Source organism: Rhineura floridana, chromosome 6 (genome assembly GCF_030035675.1).
Source record: "Rhineura floridana isolate rRhiFlo1 chromosome 6, rRhiFlo1.hap2, whole genome shotgun sequence".
NCBI classification, from domain to species: domain Eukaryota; kingdom Metazoa; phylum Chordata; class Lepidosauria; order Squamata; family Rhineuridae; genus Rhineura; species Rhineura floridana.
Genome location: NC_084485.1, coordinates 2,996,240 through 3,019,000, shown reverse-complemented (window position 1 = coordinate 3,019,000; position 22,761 = coordinate 2,996,240). Strand labels below are relative to the sequence as shown.

The 22,761-nt window shown below is 46.5% G+C and overlaps 1 protein-coding gene across 1 annotated transcript; it reads left to right on the top strand.

Annotated features, from left to right (window-relative positions):
• Positions 1–1,082: 1,082 nt before the first annotated feature.
• LOC133386946 (bactericidal permeability-increasing protein-like) lies at positions 1,083–22,361 on the top strand. The gene is made up of 15 exons (XM_061630766.1): positions 1,083–1,447; positions 1,586–1,700; positions 2,615–2,743; positions 5,517–5,672; positions 6,489–6,552; positions 8,194–8,257; positions 10,043–10,134; positions 11,039–11,215; positions 12,941–13,000; positions 15,056–15,223; positions 16,618–16,685; positions 18,035–18,077; positions 18,839–18,902; positions 20,871–20,947; positions 21,175–22,361. Exons 1-15 carry the CDS (start codon positions 1,330–1,332, stop codon positions 21,211–21,213), a joined length of 1,434 nt encoding a protein of 477 aa, XP_061486750.1. The 5' UTR covers positions 1,083–1,329; the 3' UTR covers positions 21,214–22,361.
• Positions 22,362–22,761: the final 400 nt, after the last annotated feature.

The following is a 22,761-nucleotide window of genomic DNA, read 5'->3' as shown; positions in this document are numbered from 1 at the left end:
CAAATATATTCAAGTAGTGAGCAATATTTATTCTAAACAATTCTGCATTGCCTTTCCTCATCAGTAACCGAAGGCGGCTAACAACACAATCAAACCACCAGTTAACAATGTCACTACAAACATGAAAGCAGGGGAAAAAACACAGCAAACCACAGAAACCAAGAATGCGACAAAATACTGAAGCTCTCGCCACCAGAATATCACCAGACCCAGGAGCAGCTCAGCCAACTCTCAGCCCTGCCCCAGACCACTCTGAGTGCCAGCCTGAAGAAAATGGCCCACCAAGTCTTGCCTCACAAGGTTTACAAACACACACACACACACACTTTCACTCTGGAAAACACGGGCCTCGTTCTCAGACTTTGCCCCCACCTTGGATCAGTTGCAGGCCATTGTGTGGGGAACAAGTAGGCACAGGAGAGTCTAGAGGGGTCTGACTCTGGAACCTGTACAGAATGTCAGGAAAACACATGTCAAATAATAGACCAACAGCCTCTGTCCATGTACATAGTGCCTTCCCCCTCACATCCTTCATACAAACACACCCATCCAGGATTTTTCTGGAAGTCCTAAGGTGCGTTAGGGCATCTCCAGAGTGTCAGTATTGTGCAGGAGGGTCTCCAATGCTGCTCTGAGCTCCTTCTGGGAGGAAGGGTGGGATATAAATTTAATAAATAAATGCATTTGAAATGGGCCAATGCCTTGTACAGAGTAGAATGTGAATGATTAATGGGAAGACATATGAACACCTCACAAGCAAATCAGGACAAATGCTCATTGTCATATAACATCCTCAAATACAAATTAGAGTGAATGCTCAGTGCAGAGCAATGCATAATGTTTGTGCAAGCAAATCAGGATGGAATGAATGCTCACTAAATAGATCATTTGGAGGAGCCCTTATAGTTCCAGGGCATGTTTCTTCCATGCAGTCTTGAGATCCAGGAACTCTTTTTTAGAAATGTTTAGAAATCAAGCCCTCCAGCTGGGTGTGCCTGTTTCAAGCAAATCAGCTAGAATGTCAGAGACAAAGTCCATGCTGTGAGTCACAGTCAGAACAGTCAGCCCGGACTCTCGCAGCCGAGTGCCTGGTCCAGCCCCAGGCAGAGAAAGCCTCCGGGCATGCCCTGCTAAAGAAAATGAAACCACAAAACCAACCCAGACCAAAGCTGATAATTGTGCAACTGGGGGAAAGCCCTCTTGAGGAAATAAGAATACAGCTTCCTGCTTCCCTGGTCTGCTCAGTGTCACTTCTCTTTTTTCTAAGCTAAGAGCACATTCAGCCTCCCTGGGCAGGAGTCTCCGAAAGGGCTCTGGGCTGCAGCAAGGATGTCCAAGGGCAACTTGTTCCTGGCTTGTCTGCTGGTCTTTCTTTACTACTTGGTGCTGTCTGAGGGCACAAGCCCTGGGTTTGTGGGCAGAATCACAGACAAAGGCCTGGATTATGGTAGGTGCCCATTTCCTTTTTCTTTGATTCTCTTCTCTTTTTTCAGTAGAGGGAAAGAGTTCCCCCCTCCAAGCAAATTGGTCGCTTCCATGTTGAAGGAAACCATCTGATGCCCACGCTCTCTTTGCTTTGCTTCAGCTGGCCAGGAGGGCGTTGCAGCCTTGCAACAGAAGCTGGCCAGCCTGACTCTGCCCGACGTCTCTGGGTCCGTGAAAGCCAAACCTTTTGGACATATCAAATATAAATTCTACAGGTGAGACCACACATTGCTGCAGGCTATGATAAGAGGTTCTTGTGGAAGGACTCTCTGCCTCAGGGCAGGTACAGTTTGTGGAGAAAACCAAAACAAATTTGGGAATATCATTCTGACAAAAAAGAGAGATTTGAACAAGGAGAATAATAATTTGAGAATGACTGCAGGGGAGGATGTGGCATTGGAGCAGGTAACTTCTAAAGTGGCATTGGCACAATGCCCCCCACCCAGAGCCCACCAGGATGCTGCTTCTGCCCAGCCCAGCCCCTGCTCATCACACGGCGAGGGCCAAACGCGTCTCACCCGACTCGCCAGCCAAAACCTTCTGGAGGCCTCTTTGCTTTAGATGAAGGGCCACTCGGTCAGTTCCAATTGCTCCTGCATCTGAGTCCTCCCATAAAGAGGAGGGGGTTGGACTCGATGGTCCCAGAGGCCCCTTCCAACTCTACTATTCTATAATTCTAGGATTCTATGGCCACATCCATACCAGACATTTATTCCACACTAAACGGTCATGGCTTCCCCCAAAGAATCCTGGGAAGTGTAGTTTGTGAAGGGTGCTGAGAGTTGCTAGGAGACGCCCTGTTCCCCTCACAGAGCTACAATCCCCAGAAGAGGGGCTGGCCGTTAAACCACTCTGGCCACTGCAGTTCTGTCAGGGGGATAGTTACTGTAAACCACTCAGAGGGCTTCGGCTATGGGGCGGTATATAAGTACAATAAATAAATAAAATAAATGACTGTCTAAAGTGGAAAAAATGTCTGGCGTGCATATGGCCTGTGACTCTATGAACTAGAGTTCCAATGCAGAGGTTGAGCCCTTGATACTAATCAGGCAGTTTCAAGCTGTCCGTCACATTGGCAACCTGCCATCTTTTGAAGCCAATAACCTTCTCTTCCCTGTTTCTCCTGCAGTTTAAATGTTCACAGTTTCCAGTTGCCAAGCTCAGCAATAGCACCAATCCCAGGCGTGGGCCTCAAGGTCTCCATCAGCAATGCCTTTGCTGAACTGAGGGGCAAGTGGCAGGTGAAGAAGAGGTTTTTGTGAGTCCATCATTTCTTCCTACCTTTACACATTGCATGAGTCACATATACGGACGGAGGGGGGAAAATTTGATTCAGTTCTCATTTGCAGAGAAATCTACAAAATTTGCACTTTCAGAAACAATTATGTAGACAAAACACAACGTCCTTTGAAATTCACACTTCTCCTAATTTTGCAATGCGCTACTCCAGCCCAGTAATTTGTACAAAAATGCAAACACTGGAGTAAATAATGGATCAAAATGCACATGCTAGTGAAAATAACAAATATGCTTTATATTAGGGGAAATTGCTTTACATGAATGTGTATCTTAGGCAAAATTGTATACAAATATGTGTATATTAGGATAAATTTGCACTCAAATGATAAATAAAAATCATGGGAACTATATTTTTTTAAAATAAATAAATCACAAACAGATGTGAAAATGTGGAGACCTAACCATGCCCAAGAGATGTCTCAGAGAGGTGCACCAGCGATGCTTAATGGCAGTTTGCTTTTTGTCCTCCACATCTGATAGTCAGGGAGAAACATAAATTTATTTATTTATTTATTATTTTATTTATATCCTGCCCTTCCTCCCAGCAGGAGCCCAGGGCAGCAGTCCTCCTGGACCTCTCGGCGGCTTTTGATACCGTTGACCATGGTATCCTGTTGGATCGTCTGGAGGGATTGGGTATAAAGGGCACCGTTTTACGGTGGTTCCACTCCTTTCTCTCCAATAGACACCAACAGGTAGCACTGGGCGATGAGGTTTCAGACCCTTGGCCTCTTTATTGCAGAGTGCCACAGGGCTCTATCCTCTCCCCCATGCTATTCAACATCTATGTAAAGCCGCTGGGAGACATCATCAGGAGATTCGGGCTGCGGTGTCACCAATATGCAGATGACACTCAGTTCTATCTCTTGTTCAAGTCCTCACCAGAGTTGGCTGTGAAGACCATGTCCAATTGCCTGGAATCCGTGAGTGGTTGGATGGGAAGAAACAGACTGAAGCTAAACCCTGACAAGACTGAGGTGCTACTGGTGGGAGACAAGGCAAGGTTAGGTGATATAGACCTGGTATTCAGTGGGGTAAGATTGCCCCTAAAAGACCAGGTTCACAGCCTTGGGGTCATTCTTGACTCCCAGCTGTCCATGGAGGCTCAAATTTCTGCGGTGAGCCGGGCAGCTTGGTATCAATTACATCTTATACGAAGGCTGCGACCTTACCTTCCTGTTCATCTGCTCCTGCCGGTGGTACATGCCTTGGTCTCCTCTCGCTTGGATTACTGTAATGCGCTCTACGTGGGGTTACCCTTGAAAACGGTCCAGAAACTGCAACTAATACAGAATGCGGCGGCACGTTTAATTAAGAACAGCCATCGCTATGATCACATCACCCCAGTGTTGGTAGATCTACACTGGCTGCCAGTTGCTTACCGGGCTCAATTCAAGGTGTTGGTGATGACCTTTAAATCCCTATACGGTCTCGGCCCAGCTTATCTGAAGGAGCGCCTCCAGTATCACCAATTATGCCGCCAAACAAGATCAGCCACACAGGGCCTTCTCTCAGTTCCATCAGCTAAATCAGCTCGGCTGGTGAGGACTACAGAGAGGGCATTTTCGGTGGCGGCCCCCACTCTCTGGAACTCCCTCCCGTTCGATCTTCGTCATGCCCCTTCCCTGAATGTTTTCCGCCGGGCCTTAAAGACCTGGCTCTTCAGGCAGGCCTATGGGATTTCTGTGGCGAGTTAGTTTTGCTGCTGCTGTTAATTATAGTTCTTGGTTTTAACCTATTAATTATTGTGTTTAATTATTGTTATATTGTATTTTATTAATGGATTGTACGTCGCCTAGAGTGGCCGTTTTTTGGCCAGATAGGCGACTCAGAAATAAAATTTTATTATTATTGTTTATTAAAAACACCAAAAACTTTAAAACATCATAAAAACAGACCTTAAAATACACTACAAGACATCTTTTCAAAGAAGCCCCCAAAACATCTTTAAAAAAAAAAAAGAGTTAAAAACACATTTTTTAAAAAAAGAAGGTTTAAAAAACATATTAAAAAGCAATTCTAACGCAGACACAGACTGGGATAAATGTCCCTAAAAATGGAGGTTGTGCTTTTTGGCTGACATGACAACAGCAGCAACGCAAGATTTTGAATACGAACAAATAAAACTGCATGATATAAAATCACACTAGTAGTCCCAACCCAGTATTGCACACTCTGACTGGCAGCAGCACTCCAGATTCCTAAACTGGTGATATTCAGCCCTCATCACCTGCTAGCTGATCCTTTTCTAAACGTCAGATGCCAGAGAGTGAATGTGGGAACCTCTGTCTGCTCTGGTACTGACCTCCCCACTTTGTGCTTTGAGGGAAAAGGGATATCTACCCTGCAAGCGTGAGCTGGTTGGTTTAATAGCCATTCCCTCTCCTAGGAAACTGTCCCTATGAGGAGGATTTAATAGTTCTAATGGGTTTTTCCTTAAACAGAACAAGATCTTATTAGAATTTTTCCTGTTTTCACTGCTAGAACTTGACTGCTTTTGAACATGTGCAGGGTGATTTCCTTTTCCATCCTCACTCCTAAATAATCACAACCTGCCATCATACATCTGGAATGGGGAGAGTGTATGCTTCCTGGATGAACTAGGTCTCATCTCTCTCTCTCTCTCTCTCTCTCTCTCAAACACACACACATATGGACAGCTACAAAGTCAAGTGACTTTTTAAAATATTAAGGCTATTGCAAATAATTTGTGATCTTGTTTTTCCAATTAGCAAGGACCATGGCTCATTTGACCTGAAGACTGAGGGCATCTCCATCTCTGTGGGCTTGAAGCTGGGTAGCGATGCCGCTGGGAGACCAACGGCCACCACAGCTGATTGCACTGCTCACATCTCTAATGTCAAAGTGCACTTTTCGGGCGGGTTGAGGTACGTTGCTGACCTTCCCCCTTGGGCAGGGTCTCCTGCTTGTTCTTGACCCTGGCAGTCCCCTTGGTACCTTATCCACACCACAAGTGCCAAAACAAATCATATCTAGGCTCAGGGCCGGCTGCCTGTTTCTCCACCCCACCCCACCCCACCCCTGGAGACCTGATACTGGGGCAAACTAAAACTGGCTGAGGGGCTTTCACAGCACTGTTGTCGTGCAGAAAGCTCTAATGGGTTCTGCTGCTGCCCAGTGCCCCGTCGTGTCTCTGATATCTCTGCACACCCCTCAGCATTTACGGTGTTGGGCTGCAGGCAGGGGGGCTTGTGCGACGTAAGAGTCCCACTCTCTGCATGACCTGCTGGCCTCATTGAGTGTCTGAGCAAGCTGCACAATCCTATCATTTTATCATCTTGGAAACACCTTGCCTTCACCTATGCTAAATTTAACATTAATTTAGATTCCGCCATTGAATTACATTACCCATTTTGCCTCCATCCAGTGTGTGCAACCCAGGGGGTGTTCAACCCCCTCTCGCCCCTGGTTGGTTGGGGAGGTGCACAGACCTCTGTTCCACCCACCTCTCCTCATGCCCATGGAGCCACTTTTGCACTACAAGCCAACAACGTGAGGAATGGGAGCAACAGGGAACTGGCCTTCCTCGCCTCTTGCTTCCTCCTTGGAGCGCCTGAAGCTGCTCTTAGTTTCTGGTATCTTCAAAGGGGCAAGAAATGCAGCCACTCTGGACAATGAAGGTGTTTCACTTGGTTGACATTGCTCAGTGACTGGACCCTCCCATTCTTCTCTCCCCTTCACAGCTGGCTGTACAATCTCTTCCGCAAAAAAGTTGAATCAGCCCTCAGAAGGACCATGGAAGGCCAGGTAAGTCAGGGCACTGCGGGGCTTCCGGAGGCTCTTTCAATGTCCCCCCTCCCCCACTTCCCCTCACTTCTAAAATGAGAGGGACCCACGCATGGGCACGCCTTGACGTCCTGCGCCCTCTAAACAGCCCAGCTTTGTGCTGACCAGCTGCTGTTGCTCAGCGGGTGGGAAAGACACTCTTCACGTAGATCAGGTACCTGCTGCCCTTTGGCGGGATAGCTGGCAGTTCCCAGTCCTTTTAGATTCTTAGTTAGGTAAAGGCAGAGGTGTTGATCTGGATGACAGAAGAAAGGTGGGCTCTGTGGGCAGCACTGCTGGTGGTGGCGCTAATGGCACAAAATGGATCTTGCCACATCAGTGCATTATCTTTTGGCTAGGAAACATTCGACATATTGAGGGATCCATATGAGAGATTCTCCATTATAGCATCCAGTACAGAGTTGGCTGGCTCCTTCCTTCCATTCTACCCAGTTATCATAGAATCATAGAATAGTAGAGTCGGAAGGGGCCTATAAGGCCATCAAGTCCAACCCCCTGCTCAACGCAGGAATCCAAATCAAAGCATTCCCGACAGGTGCCTGTCCAGCTGCCTCTTGAAGGCCTCCAGTGTCGGAGAGCCCACACCTCTCTAGGTAATTTGTTCCATTGTCGTATGGCTCTAACAGTTAGGAAATTCTTCCTGATGTCCAGTCGAAATCTGGCTTGATAGAATCATAGAATAGTAGAGTTGGAAGGGGCCTATAAGGCCATCCAGTCCAACCCCCTGCTCAACGCAGGAATCCAAATCAAAGTATTCCCAACAGATGGCTGTCCAGCTGCCTCTTGAAGGCCTCCAGTGTCGGAGAGCCCACTACCTCCCTGGGTCATTGGTTCCGTTGTCGTATGGCTCTAACAGGAAGTTTTTCCTGATGTTCAGCTGAAAGAGTTCTACCCAGTTATGACAGAGTTTATTTTCTCCCCATAAAGAAAATGCCCTACGCTGCTTGGTTGACCTCCTGTTGGTCATTTCAGGTTCTTTTATTGGCTAGGTACGCCAATGCCCAGCTCAGCATCCCATTATTTTCTGTATAACAGACCTTTTTATTTAGCCAATATTGTTAGCTGGTTTGAGTTTCACACCTGGGGGCAGAAATTAACATCCTTCAGTTTCACAGGCCTTTGCAAACTCAGTTAAGCAGAGCGTGTCCTTGCAAACAATGTGACCTCCTGCTCTCTGCAAAAGCTGACAGGCTGGCAGTCTGTGCCAAGAGGTGTGGACAAGCTGCTTGCCATAATTGCTACATGGCTGTCTGGCACCAGCTGCCAGGTCTCAGGGTGTGGAAAGGGCCTGAGTGGAAACTTCAGCATCACTCACAACTGATTTGGCCACATTTGGCACCATCTAGTGGATGACAAAGGCTTGTGGTGCAGAGCTGTTGAAGTCAACCACACCCATAATAGCCAGGAAGGGGATCCAGAGTTTGTGCCTGAGAGGTCCAAGCCACTGACTGCAAACTTGGACGGCAAGATAAATGTCAACATTTTGTTCCAGGTTCCACTGGCGCAGTGCCGATTCTCAACACTAAACATGTGTCACAACTTGTGTGGCGCTTCTGCCAAGAGGAGGATTCATTCCTCTGGTCTTTCTTCTCTTTCTCCCAGGTCTGTGAGGAGGTGACCAGCTCAGTCAGCACCAAGCTGCAGCCTTTTCTGCAGACTCTGCCAGGTAAGGGCACCTAATGCAGCAGAGACAAGGAACAAGCCGAGCTCCATCGGCAGGAAAAGAGGGTTTTCCAAGCAGACTGGGGCTCAACTTTCTGCACTCCCGGACCAGCCGGCTCCTCTGGCCTTGAACTGTACCCACAGTTTAGAGGACATCTCTGCTGGCCTTCCGTTGCGAGACAAAAATGCTCTTAGATTTTTGTCCAATATTTGTTCCCTAACACAACTGAAAGAGTGGCCACTTTGGTGCATCACCAAAAAAGAGGTGAAAAGAGGAATTCCCATGAAATCTGGAAATACTGACTAGATTTAAATAGAAATGCAATCCATCTCAGCCAAGTTGAGAAGACTGCAGCCAGATGGTCTGTGTGCCTGCTTGCTCTGCTGTCCAGGTGCTAAACCATGGTGGGCAGCTTCAAATCCCCTACCACAGCTGCTGTCTCTTCTTAGGGAGGCACCTTCAGACAGAGGACTGTGCTGCGGCATCCCATCAAATAGAGGACTGTCCTCTCTGGAGTGGGACAAACGGCCACCCTCCTTCCTGCCCAGAATTTAGACAGATTCTTTCATGCCATCTCCAAAGCCTCTCCTACCTACCCAAAGGATGTAGGTCAATCTGTAGTTTTGAGAGACAGAGAGAAAGAAAGTTGACCAGGTCTCCCAGTTGTCGGAGAGGGTTTGCACCCAGTTTGCTGTCGTTCCCTTCGTCCCTTAGGCAGCATGATTTGGCTGCCTGCGCTTCGGTTGGCTGACTGCTTGGTTTCCACAAAGCTAAGGACTTAGTTGCCTATGAGGTAGAAAAGGAACACTTCTTGCCCATTATGAAAATAACTTTTGCTTTTTCATTTTAAAATATAAATTTTGTTACATAACAAAAAATATTAACAGATATTTACAAATTAGAGGAAAATTGTTTTAAATTATCCCATGAAACCTTTCAAATCTAACACTCCATGTCTGCTATTCCATTCTTGAACAAAGGGCCCCCATTTCTCCATAAAGCCCAAGTTGCTGGATCTTCTCTCTTCTGAATGTGATGTGTTCATTTATCCATTAGTGCGGGCTTAAGACATTTCCTTAACCATTCATTAACAGAAGGTAATTGTGCCAATTTCCAGCTTCTGGCCAATACAGTTTTAGCAGCTACAACCATGATTGATACCAAAGATCTTAATCTAGGTGGAATGTCCTCTGGAAGAATCTGCAAAATTTACTCATCTGTGAGGGAGAAAAAGGAATACCTCTTGGCTGCTGTGAAAATAACTTTTGACCTTTCAGTATCCGCCGTGGATCCCTTTTCTGGGAAAACCAGGAGTATCTATTTTCCTCCATCACGTATTTGGCCTCCCGCTATAAGGGGCCATGGCCCTTTGAAGTGGGGAGGGAGGAGAAATTCAATTTGGTTTGCATTTAAAGGCAAACTTTCTGAAACAAGACGCAACCCAAAACACAGCCATCCTTTAAAATGCACACGTCTCCACATTTTTGTAATGAAGATCTCTGGCCAAGTGATGTGTACGAAAATTCATAGCCTGGGTTAAAGTGAGCATAAACATGCATATATTGGTGACACTAACAAACAAAAATGCATCTTGTCAGGGGAAATTGCTTGCAAACCTATCTTTGCACGAATGTGTATATTCGAAGAACTAGAATGGTGATGAATTTTCATGAGGACTTAAGCCCACAAACTGCTGTGGAAATTTAGGGAAACTGAAGCGGATGGCTTCATCCAGCCCTGTTTGTCGTTACCCCAAATAATCGCTTCTCTTTGCTTTCTTTTTCCCAGTCACAGCAAAACTTGACAAGGTGGCCGGGATCGATTATTCCCTGGTTGGGCCTCCTGTTGCTACCCAGGATTCCTTGGACCTGGACCTGAAGGTAGGAGAAAGGAGGGAGGGAGGGAGCCGGGAGGACAAAGGCCACGGGTCACGGCCAGGTTGCCTCTCAGAGGTGTCCGTGATGGGTAGGAATCTGCCAGCTGCCTCCCTTCCCTTCTCCCTAAAACATCCGGCCCTTAGCTAGATTGTAAGCCTCGGGGCAAGGCCTGTTTTCTCTCTTTGGGGTGATTTCATGAATACATGTAACATACTCAACAACAACAAGGAGAAGAAATTGGGGAGATGGGGTGTCATGATTAAACAAGGGATCATTTCTTCACTATTTTTTTGGGGTGGGGGGAGAATACCCTGCTGTGCCAAAAACAAATGTGGGAATCCTTTGGCTGAGGAATAACTCAGGTCTACACATGCAGCAGCAGAATGAACGTGCTTCAGTCCTGAGATGGCAGGATGATAGATTATTATTATTTAAAAATTATATCCTGTTTTCACCATCTCAAAGCGGCTTACAACGATAAAAATATATAGTTAAAAATATACCATTGTGCTACTTCATTGAGCAGATGGGGGAGAATTATGCAGTCCCCCACCCCATGTAGAAAGCTGGCACAGCAGGGAGACAATCCACAGCTGGGATTATCCCCGCGACCCCCTCGGGGTTCTAACACCTCACTCAGTTGCACATGTTGGCTGAGCCCCACTCGGCATCTTGTGGGGCCAATGCTACCGTGGCTAGGGAACGTGTTTAGAGCTTTGCCTCAGAGCGTGTGGGGCCCCGTTGGGCTCCCCCAGCCAGGTGATGCTTGCAGGGGGGGCTCTTCAGTTCCCAGTTTGGAGGGGCTTGTCCTCTCTCTTTCCTGGTTGGTAAGCCCAACAGCATTGGAATGGACCACATTGTCTTCTTGAAACAATGCCCTTCTTATCAAAATTTCCTTCCCCTTCAGGGTGAATTCTTTTCCCTCGCCCATCGCTCTGCTGCTCCTTTCCAACCACCTGCACTGGCTTTCCCTGTCGATCATGACCGCATGCTTTATTTTGGGATCTCCAGTTACTTCTTCAACACGGCGGGCCTCGTGTACCACAGCGCAGGAGCCCTGACCTTTTCCATCACCGACGACATGGTAAGGAGGGCTGGGAGGAGCTGGGCCTGCAGAACTGCCCTGGCTGGGGAGGGCTGTGAGCACAGCCGTCTCCAGCAGATCTTGAGCTCCCTCTGCGTATCGTTCTTCGTGCCTCAGGCCTTGGTTTGTACCAGGAAAGTTGCCAATATAGCATTAGAAAGAGAATGCATCTCTGATGGACTGTTTGCAATGGTTAGCAAAATCTGATGTGGTGCATGCTTCAGTTTCTGCTTCCCCAGGAAATTTTGCAAGTCCTGCCTCTAATCCCCAAATTGCCCTTCATCCAATGGCAGGAATCCTGATGTGGAGTGACATTTTCAGAAGATCTTGATGTTGACCTTATTCAGTGGGTTTTTCTCTAATTCCCATCTCACTGCTTAAGCTTGACAAAAAGTGAGGTCTTTCCCCTAAAAATACGAGCAATTCTCACGTATTATATGAATTATTCAAGAGGCAGCTGGACAGCCCCTGTTGGGGATGCTTTAACTTGGATTCCTGCATTGACCAGGAGGTTGGACTTGATGGTCTTTTAGGCCAGTTCCAACTCTACTATTCTATGATTCTGTTACACATATAATGTTATACACACATACACTCCAGATTTCCTAAATAACTGGCAACGAACACATAGAACAATGCATATAACTTTATAAAATTAATATACAATTATGCAGCAGAAATACAGTGCATAATAGGACTTGACATATGTATTATATGTATATTTTTGCATATAGTTAGTTGGGTTAAAGATTGTCAATGTGTGAGCAGTTCAGATGCAAGTGGGAGCTTGATATAAGAGGTGGTCCAATACTTGATTGGGTCAGAACTGCTGAATTCTACGTATAAAACAGATTCCTCTGATTTAGAACTTGTGGACATTGAAAGAAGCTGAAGGTTGGAAGATTCAGGACAGACAAAAGGAAGTACTTCTTTACTCAGCGCATAGTTAAACTATGGAATTTGCTCCCACAAGATGCAGTAATGGCCACCAGCTTGGACGGCTTTAAAAGAAGATTAGACAAATTCATGGAGGACAGGGCTATCAATGGCTACTAGCCGTGATGGCTGTGCTCTGCCACCCTAGTCAGAGGCAGCATGCTTCTGAAAACCAGTTGCCGGAAGCCTCAGGAGGGGAGAGTGTTCTTGCACTCGGGTCCTGCTTGCGGGCTTCCCCCAGGCACCTGGTTGGCCACTGTGAGAACAGGATGCTGGACTAGATGGACCACTGGCCTGATCCAGCAGGCTCTTCTTATGTTCCTCCTCCATCCTTAGTTCTGATGCAATTTGTTGACATGATGAGAGAGTGTGCACACCACCACCACCCACTCAGAATCAATGGTTTCCAAAAATGAAACAGGGCAAACCTCCTGACAGAATTTGCTTATTTGGGGCATCTATCCTCTCCTCAGAGTTTAGTTTTGCCTGTTTGCTTTAATAAATAATGATGGTTATTATTAAAATTTAATAAATATTACACATAAAGATAATTCTGAGGATCTCTGAAAATTGTTCAATCCAGAAGGCAATATTAGCCTTTAGATGTCCCACAACTGAGCCTAGGGTTGGACAGCAGGTTCTGAGCTGAGTTTTCAGCTAAGACGACTGGAAGAGAACAAGAGGAAGATTTTGGGGGGGGGTGTCTTTCTGACCTCTATCCTCTGCTTTTCCAAATTCGATATCAACATATCTCATCATCCTCAACATGACTGTTTTCTCCTGCTGCAGGTTCCAAAGGAGTTTAAAATCCGGCTGAACACCACGTCCTTTGGGGCCTTCGTTCCACAGGTGCGTCAACCACTGGAGAGATTCCAGTTTTGTAAAAAATTAGGGTATTGTGGAATGATTTAGGGGAGTGGGGGGGAGGCCATGTTATTTGGGTGGTGGATCTGGGCCATTTTCCAATCTGCATTTCATTAAGTTGTGAGAAAATAAAATCAACTCTACCCTTCTGGGTCACATGCTTGAGATGGAACTGAGCACACAATTATGTTGCAAACATGTGAAGATGAAGACTATTAGTCCTGTGCTCTCTCTAAGCACAGATCCTGAAATTCTCTCACTGCTGGGTGGGAGTTAGGAGAAACAAACAGTCTTCTTAACTGTGTCGCTATTATTATTACTACTACTACTACTGCTACTACTACTGTTACTATTTCTTCAAAATTATTGTTAACCTGGCTAACAAACTGCTTTTTTCCCAACTGCGTGCCTGAGCAAAACAGGTGTTTTGCAAGAGAATCTGTCATGTGTCTTAAACATCACAACAGTAGCGCCCTTGTGAATGCATGTATGGGGGCAGTGACATCATCCCGAGGAAGGGTGGGGGCACCAGTCTTCCTGATGCAGCCCATGCCAGGGACGCTGGAACGTGTTATTAAGATGTTAGTGTGGGTATTTCCCGGGAAGGGGATTCTGAGCAGTCCAATAATAAATTAAAAATTAAATTAAAAAGGGCTTCCAACTGTACTGAAGAGACAGGTTGTTGTTATTTATCTAGATGCACACACATATGTGTTAACAGGAATGTAAGTTGAGTGGTCAAAGTGCATAACAACCAGCCATTGTGCACATTCACCAGGCATCATAGAGGATTTGCACATAATCCATCTATGAAGAGGGAACTGTGCACCTTTCTCAGTCAATATACGTAGTCTCCATCAGGCCTTTGGGAATGTGAGTTTTGTACATTTTCCCGGCCATTATATTTGTGCCCCAGTCAGAGGGAGAGCTAGATCAGGGAGGGGAGTAAGATGAGGATGAGGTTCCTTGGGGAGCTGAAGGAAGGGAGATGAGCGGGGAGGGTTCTGGCAGACCTCAAACTCCATGCTCAGGACTTCCATGAAGGCAGTTCCTGCCCCTCCTGCGAGTCCAACACCAGAACAGTTGGGAAGTGACTCTCCAATCGCACCATCCACGCCCTTGAAGAAATCCCCACCAGATACTTCAAACGCTTTCCAGCCAATCAGCATCCAGCTTCCAGAAGCTGCAGTCACCTAGCAAAGCCCCGCTGTTGGATGTACTGCCTGAGATTCCCCCCCCTCGCCCCACGCAAGAAAGCACGAGAAGAGTGACTTTCAAAGGGTGGAACTCAGGCGTAGCCGCCGCCGCTTATGCACGAAAACCGTCCCTACTTAAACCGGTGTCTGTCAAGGCAGAAGTCCTGAGTCAACTCACCCCACACACTGCAGAGACTGCTTCGTTAGGATAGTTAGGGGAAGTAGTGAGTCAGAGTAGACAGGTATATGAAGCGCACCACTTTGGATGTAACCATAACTTTAATAAGAAGAGAAAAAGACATCACCTCACCTCAGTCTGAATCCTTCGGCTCTGGGCAGGACACTTATTTTATTTATTTATTTATTATTTAATTTGTATCCCGCCCTTCCTCCCAGCAGGAGCCCAGGGCGGCAAACAAAGAGCTAAAAACACTTTAAAACATCATAAAAACAGACTAAAATACATTAAAATAAAACAGCATTAAAAACATTAAAAAAACAATTTTAAAAAAGGGTTAAAAACATTGTTAAAAAAAATATATTAAGCAATTCCAACACAGACACAGACTGGGATAACGTCTCAACTTAAAAGGCTTGTTGAAAGAGGAAAGTCTTCAATGGGCGCCCAAAAGATAACAGAGATGGCGCCTGTCTAATATTCAACTTATTCATTATTTTAACCCTTATTCATTATGCCACTTATTCATTATGCATGTGCACATCTCAACTGCAATTCACAAGGCCTGTTGGAGGCCATCTGTATTGACCAGGTAATGTGTCTTGGCCTGATCCAGCAGTCAGGCTCCCCTTATGCTCTTTTGCTGTCTTTCCTCTTTGTGCCCAGCTGGAAAAGGTGTACCCCAACATGCTCATGAAGCTCCAGGTTTCGCCTCCTTCTGCCCCATCTGTGACTATTGCGCCTGGAGTCCTCTCGCTGAGTCCGACGGTTGATATCCAAGCCTTTGCCATCCTGCCCAACTCTTCCCTGGCTCCACTCTTTGTGATTAGTGCGGTAAGTTCTGTCCACTCATTGGCCCTCAGTGCTGGCCCACCGCTGGTCAACAGGGTAGACGTTTTCTGTCTCATCCAATCTCGCCATTGCCCCAAGCCTTCTCCATCTCCTCCTGGGTTTTTTATTGTTTATGGATGCCCATTTCTCCCTCCTCCAATCTTTATTGACAGAAGCTTTTCTTTCTGAGTCTGGCACATGTCCACCTGTTTCGCAAACAGACATATCTTTTCAAAGGTCTCTCCACACACTTTCTAGATTTGGAGTACTCTTAGTAAATTTCTCCATGGATAAAATAATTTCAAACCTGCATATGTGTAGATGTGGCATGCTTTAGGGCTCGTTCACATGGGGACTTACTCCAAGATTGGTGCTACTCTCATGCCTGTTAAATTTGCTGAGGTTACATGATGTTTCAGCCCATAAGAAGGCAAGTCGCTGCTTTCTCCCTTAAATCCAAAGCAAATCAATCCAATTTTAATCCAAAAAGGGAAAGAAAAACAGTCTGTCCTTCGCATCTCTAGGGGCTTGTAGATGCTTAGCTCCGATGCTTTGGTGAGTCCATGCCCACTCCCTCCTCCTTCCTTTGTTTTGTTTTACTCTGGAAAAAATGGAGCATGCTTGGTTGCTAAGGTAACCAGAGGAAGAGATAGTTCAACTTAGGTCCAGGCTATTTATCAGACCGTATCTCCCTGTATGAGCCTGCCCGGGCCCTGAGATCCTCAGGAGAGGCCCTTCTGTCAATACCCACATCTTCTCAAGTACCACTAGTGGGGACGCGTGAGAGGGCCTTCTCGGTGGCTGCCCCTAGGCTTTGGAATTCCCTTCCTAGAGAGGTAAGAATGACCCCCTCCTTGCAGTCCTTCCGCCGACAAGCAAAGACCTTCCTATTCCAACAAGCCTTTGGAATTGAAGGCTAAGGATAGGGCGTGGAGGGTGCTGCATTGCTAATGTCTACTATATCATTTTTAAACTAGTTTGAACTTTTTTAGCTACAGGTGTGTATGGTTTTAATATTGGAAATAGTTTAATCTTATTTTAATGTAGACTTTGTATGTTTTTAATTATTTGTATTTTTTATCTGGAAGCCGCCATGAGTTCCAGTTTTGGAAAAATTGTGGGGTATAAATAATAATAATAATAATAATAATAATAATAATAATAACGTTTAGAAGGCGTGGCCATTAGGACGCTGCGAGATTAACCCTTCCCCTTCAGTGTGAATGCAAAACTGCGGATTGAGGGCTCACATAAGGTAAGAAGTGTGAACCTTTCAACTCCATCACAATGAGAAAAGCTTTGCCTTTAAAATGAGGTTCAGCTCCAGTGTGAACCAGCCCTTGAACAATTTTGATCTCTTTGCCAAGCAGACTCAACATCCTTCTCTTTGATTTCAGTCAACCACCATTTCAACCAAAGTTACTGTTAACTCTACCAGGATCTTTGGCTCCCTGAAGCTTGGCAGGTAAGAAACAGTGGGGAGATTCTCTGCATGGACACTTTACCATCTTCATACCAGACTGTAGGCAAGCTGCCTTATGCCTAGTCAGACCAATTATCCACCTAGCTCCAGGGCCGGATTAAGCTGAGGAGGGCCCCTAGGCTGATTCTGAGCCGCCTGCCGTCCCGTCCCATCCCCCCACTTCACATACCTTTCTGCTTTTTTTGCGGCTGCGCGCACTGCGCACGCAGGTTTGCCATCAGTGAAGATGGCGGCCAAGGTTTCCTAAGGGGCTGAAACCTCGGCCGCCATCTTGATGGATGGCAAACCGCAAAAAACAGCAGAGAAAAAAGTAAGTGAAGCAGGGGGATGGCGGGCGGTTTGGAAGCTCTTGTCCCGTGATCCGTGGCTCCTGTCCTGCTTCCGCAGATCGCGGGCCTCCAAGACCTCCGGGCCCCTAGGCTTCAGCCTACTAAGCCTAATGGATAATCCAGCCCTGCCTAGCTCCATACATACTGACTGACAGTGTCTCTCCAGGGTTTCAGACAGGGAACAATTCCAACCCTACCTGAAAACGCCATTGAGGATTGAACCTGGGACCTTCTGCATGTGAGGCAGATGCTCTACAATTGAGCTATGGCCCGTCCCCTAGTTGATTTCATACCAAAAACCTTGTTTGCTTAATCATAGCCACCAAATATCATTACCTAGTGGCCAACCAGATGCGTGTGAGAACAGGGTGCTGGACTAGATGGGCCACTGGCCTGATCCAGTGGGCTCTTCTTATGTTGTTTGGGACCCAGAAAAACTGCTTGACTTAATGCTTGCTTGACATGCCCCAGGAACTGTGAGATCTGAGTTGTAGAATCATAGAATCATAGAATAGTAGAGTTGGAAGGGGCCTATAAGGCCATCGAGTCCCATCCCCTGCTCAATGCACGAATGCAAATCAAAGTATTCCCGACAGATGGCTGTCCAGCTGCCTCTTGAAGGCCTCCAGTGCTTGTACTACTGTATACATTTTTTCTACAGTATACTTTTGTTATATTGTTTATAATTTTTTTCTATGGTACCTTTCAGCCCCAAACATCTGGTTGGCCACTGTGAGAACAGGGTGCTGGACTAGATGGGCCACTGGCCTGATCCAGCAAGCTCTTCTTATGTTCTTAAAGCCCCACAAGACAGCCAATAAAGGTGTGCAGAAAGCTGAGTGGGGAAAGGGTCATTACCAGCCATTACAGTGTGGCTTGTTCCACTGACTTGGCTTAACTCATCTTGCATTGGCTCCTCATAGGTCAAGAAGGGCAGTTGTTGTTCTCCTAAGGCAAAACCCCTCCCCCAAATTGCTCCCTCTTTCCTTTATCTTCATGTAGGCTGCAGCTGTCCTTGAAGCACTCGGATGTCGGGCCCTTCTCCGTAAGTCCTTCTTGGTGCCCTAGACTGCTTGACTGTGTGGCCTTGAGTGGCCTCCAAGGGTTCCATGGGCACAGCTAGAAGTGCCAGCTCTCCTTCTGAGCAGCCAAAGGGCCAGAGACGTTTTGCCCTTTCCTTTCGGCCCATTCTCCCAGTGCCCCCCATGGAATGATCTGGTGCAGTGAGGGATGGGCAAATCTGTCCGTTCCAATTCGTCTCCACTTCTCATGTTCCCAGTCTGAAGTTCTGTTCTCCACAATTTCACATCAGTTTATGACTTTTTTTTAATTAGTCCTCATGAAATTTCATCAGCATTTAAGGGCACATTTCTCCTAATATGCACATTTTTGTATCCAATTTCCCCTAATATAATGCATGTTTCTATGGTATCTTCACTAATGGCTATGCATACACCCCTCATGTACACATTTCTGTACATATCATTTCATCGGAGAATTGCATTGCAAAAGTGCAAATGCCGAAGTCTAGTTTGCATATTGTTTCAGGAAGTATGAACCATACAAAGGTTGTTGCCCATCCCTAAGTGACCCACCCACAGAAATACTTTCCCATCCCTTTTAGGGGCTTCTACCCATTGACCGGGAATTGCTCAAGGCATAGGCCTTTGGGGGGCACAGATCAAGGCAGATGCAGGAGGTCCTGGTTCAAGGCAGAAGGAGGGGGGCAATTAGAGGACTCTTTGACACCCCCTCCCAACCTTTTAATCTTGATTACTCATTTCTGATTTCTCTCTCAATGCCCAGGTGCAATTAATGCAGGCCCTCATGAACTACTATGCTGGAAGCATCCTTATCCCTCAAATTAATGGTAAGGACTAGTCTCATTGATGCACAGAGTGCTTTCTGATAACCTCCTTCACATTCATCAGCCCAGCATGATGTGGGGAGCTGCCCCCGAGCCAGGAGACCGTCCACAGTATTCATGCACGGTGATTGGGAGATGCAAGAGAAGATTACAAGACATGACAGGATTGACGAAAAAGCCTTCCTGGAATCCCTGTTCGGTCTGGAGAGGGATCCGTGGGGAAAGGAACCATGGACCGCTTGTGACTTCACACCCATGTGCCCCCCTCTACCTGCTTCTCATTAGCTTCCTGAGGCCTAGGCATGGGTTGAGCAGCCTGGCCTTGGGCCTTTGGGAGAAAAGGTGTACATGGGAGAGGGGCTGTCCAGCTGGGCTGCCCTCCCTGTGGAGGAAAGGGAGCTTGCTTTTCCCTGGTTGCTCAGGTGAATCCAGGGCATTCCCACTTTCACAGAGAAGTCCCCACTTTTGACCTCAGGGTGACGTTAGCTGTGCCCTGGAGGAGGGCATCTGTCTGAGTACAGATTTGGTGCCACTCCAAGAAAACGTTGCTCCTGCACACCCCAATGGACACAGCAGTGCATGTCCTAGGGAAGGAGGGGCCTGCACCCCACGTACAACATGGGAGGCTCTCAGAGCATTCGGCAGGAGGTGGGGGCAACCAGGAGCAGGGTGATCAGCTGTGGGGCAGATGGACAGTGAACCTTCACACTGCTGTAGGGATGGGATGGGATCCATTGGCTGGGGCCTGTTCGGAAGCGTTCTGTCGACCTAACAGGCTGGCACCGACTCAGGTTTGGTCTTTGTCCGGAATCTGCTGTTTTTACCAACCCAGGTTTTCCCCCCTCGGAAAAAATACTTATTAATATTGATAATGTAAAAGGAAACAGCGATAGTTTGAAAGGAAAGGATGATAAAGGATATATCAATAAAAATATCAATGTTTTAGACACCGATTTTTTTTAAAAAATATCCATTCCTGAAAATAGCCACAGAAAATCATTAGATTAAAATCTGATCTGCAACAATAGCAAATAAGCACATTAACGGAAAATTCAGTAGCAAGTCCAAATTGGGAGGAATTCTAGCACATCCCTAGACTACTGAGTGAAGGCTTCTTTATTTAAAAAAGCAACTTTCTCGTTCTTGTGGCTGCACAGTTAATTGGGTTAGGCCTCATCTTGAGTACTGCATCCAGTTCTGGTCTCCACCCTTCAAGAAGGGTGCAGAGAAACTGGATCAGGTTCAGAGGGGGGCAATGAGGATGATCAGGGGACTGGAAACAAAGTCCTATGAGGAGAGACTGAAAGAACTGGGCATGTCTAGCCTGGAGGAGAGAAGACTGAGGGGAGATATGATAGCATTCTTCAAGTACTTGAAAGGTTGCTACACATGTCTCAATTGTCCCAGAGTGCAGGACATAGAATCATGGGCTCAAGTTACAGGAAGGCAGATTTCACCTGAATATCAGGAAAAACTTCCTGTGTGTTAGAGCAGTACAAGAATGACCGAAGGAGGTGGTGGGCTCTCCAATGCTGGAGGCATTAAAGAGGCAGCTGGACAGCCACCTGTTGGGTATGCTTTAATTTGGATCCCTGCATTGAGCAGGGGGCTGAAGTCAATGGCCTTACAGGCCCCTTCCAGCTCTATTCCTCTTTGATTCTATGGAAGTGCAGGCAGCGGAACAGAGCTCTCCATGGTGGTGACAGCTGGCTCTCGTGATCTGAGGATGTCCTTGCATCTCTTCACAGGAGAAAAAGACAATTGCAGTTTTTTTTAAAAAATGTATAAAGTGGTGCAATTTGAAGAATGCATTTCAAATTTGGCTTCTATTATAATTGGAGGGAGTTAGTGTAGCCCTGATATGGGGGAAAATGTACAAACTTGAAAGGGAGGCTCCCCACTCTACTGCCATCTGGCCAACCCCCCCTCCATTGGCTTCCTTTCATGACCTCCATGAATTTTATCTTCTAGCACGACTGGCCGAGGGATTCCCTCTCCCTCTCCTGGACCATGTGCAGCTCTCCAACACCATCCTCCAGATTCACCAAGTGAGTGATTCATTTACGCTGTTGCCAAAGAAACTGCAGGTATTCTGGGCAGCTTCCCCCCATTTTGCTGCTAAAAATGAAGTGCAAAAACTGCTCCCCGATGCAGCCGGCGGAAGCCCACCTCAGGCGGCCCAGCAGTGATGCACCATGTCATGGGTGTGGCTGGATGATGGGGCCCTGTTGAACTGTTGTCAGCCAGAAGCTAGAATTTTGCCTTCTCTCCCCAGGATTTCCTGCTGTTTGGAGCAGATGTTCACTACAGTTAGTGACGATGAAGAAGACAGAAAGAGAAGAGGAGGAGCCAAGATGCAGTCTAGAATGCTGCTCTCCCTTCTGCTGCTTGGTTTTTTTTGGGGGGTAAGGGGTGTTCCAGGAAGGGGCCCCTCAACCTTTCTCCTTACTGGGCATGCTGTTATCCTCATTCCTGTCTTTTCCTGTATCAGCCGCTACTAGCCACAATAGCTAAGCAAGAGCTCTGTGTTCAGAGGCTGATGTCTCAACAAAAAAAAAGTCTACTAAGGACAAAGAACAGGAAAGGGGGCAGGATATGGTTACTCTACAATTCTATGATTCTATGACTTGCTCTCATTGGAAAGAAAGCACTGGGCTAGAGAGATGCCGGCTTCACCAAGCAAAGAAGTCTCGCATTTTCAGATGAGGAAAAAAGGCATTTTTTTCATTAACACTATATTAGCATTGATCCATTGCCAGTCCTGCCCCCCAGTTAATGGAACAGAGCTGGCTTTCTGAGGGGTGGGAGCAACACAAGCGTTGGTGCAAGAAGCAGCTCTGAGCCTCTTTGCATGTTTGACACAAAACAGATATGTGATCCACACTGCTTTCCGAGGCTTGAATAATCATCATAATATTAATAATAATGTTCGAAATAGTGGGGCATTGCTGTGTGGGAAAGAAGATTGTGCTGATTGTGTTTGCCACATCGACCGGACGGTTGCAGAAAGGGCCTGTTAAGTCTTGCAATGCTAGTCTGGTACAGCAGGGAGCCTTCAGACTCCTCAAAATAATAAACATATAGCTATATGCATTCTAAATCTCTAAGCAGTGAGATTTCGGGGATGCAGTGCTTTAATAGGTTTCATTTCAATGGAAAGAGGCCACTGTAGATTTATTGGCATTCTGTAATATTTACAAAGATACAGGTTTTGCATAGGTGGGGTATGGCATTAAAACCACTCCAGCAGTTAGTCCTAACCCTGCTGCTTCCCCATAGGATCCCCTCAGGGAACAGCTAGAACCCTCAGATCTTTGAAGAGCCCGACTGTTTTGTCTGCAGCTGTTTTCACATGTTTTTAATTACTTGATTTTAACTGTTTTATCAATAATCTTTTGTAAACCGCCTAGAGGTTTTTCACAATCAAGAAGCATATATATGTCAATAAATGAATAAAATAAATGCACAGCTTTATGCTTTTTGAGCCTGTCTCTGTCTACCTTGCTGCAGCTTGACGACGTCGTCTACTACTGGCCCTGCGAGGGAGGCAGGTGGGAGGAAGGGAGGAAGGTGGGAGAAGAAAGACAAGCTCCCTTCCAGAAGGGCTCTCCATCCCAGGCTGTTTTCTTGTCATTCAAAGAAAGGTTAGGCCCTACAGCAATCTAACCCTGTAGTTAGCCTAACAGTACCAAGTAGGGTTGCCAGGTTCATGGCCTGAGACTGATCCTGTATCTTTAGGAGAAGAGGAAGTCAGAGAAGTGGTTGCCCTCCAAGAGGTCGTCTGTATCTTTAAAAGTTGTGCAGGGGAAGGGAGAATTCCACCTCGTGGTTTTTCTCATTACTGTGTTGCAAGAACACCTGC

Coding starts and splice junctions, on each gene's coding strand:
- LOC133386946 (XM_061630766.1), top strand. CDS start 1,330: ATGTCCAAGGGCAACTTGTTCCTGGCTTGTCTGCTGGTCTTTCTTTAC. Junction 6,553..8,193: donor GAAGGACCATGGAAGGCCAG/GTAAGTCAGGGC, acceptor TCTTTCTCCCAG/GTCTGTGAGGAGGTGACCAG. Junction 13,001..15,055: donor TTGGGGCCTTCGTTCCACAG/GTGCGTCAACCA, acceptor CTTTGTGCCCAG/CTGGAAAAGGTGTACCCCAA.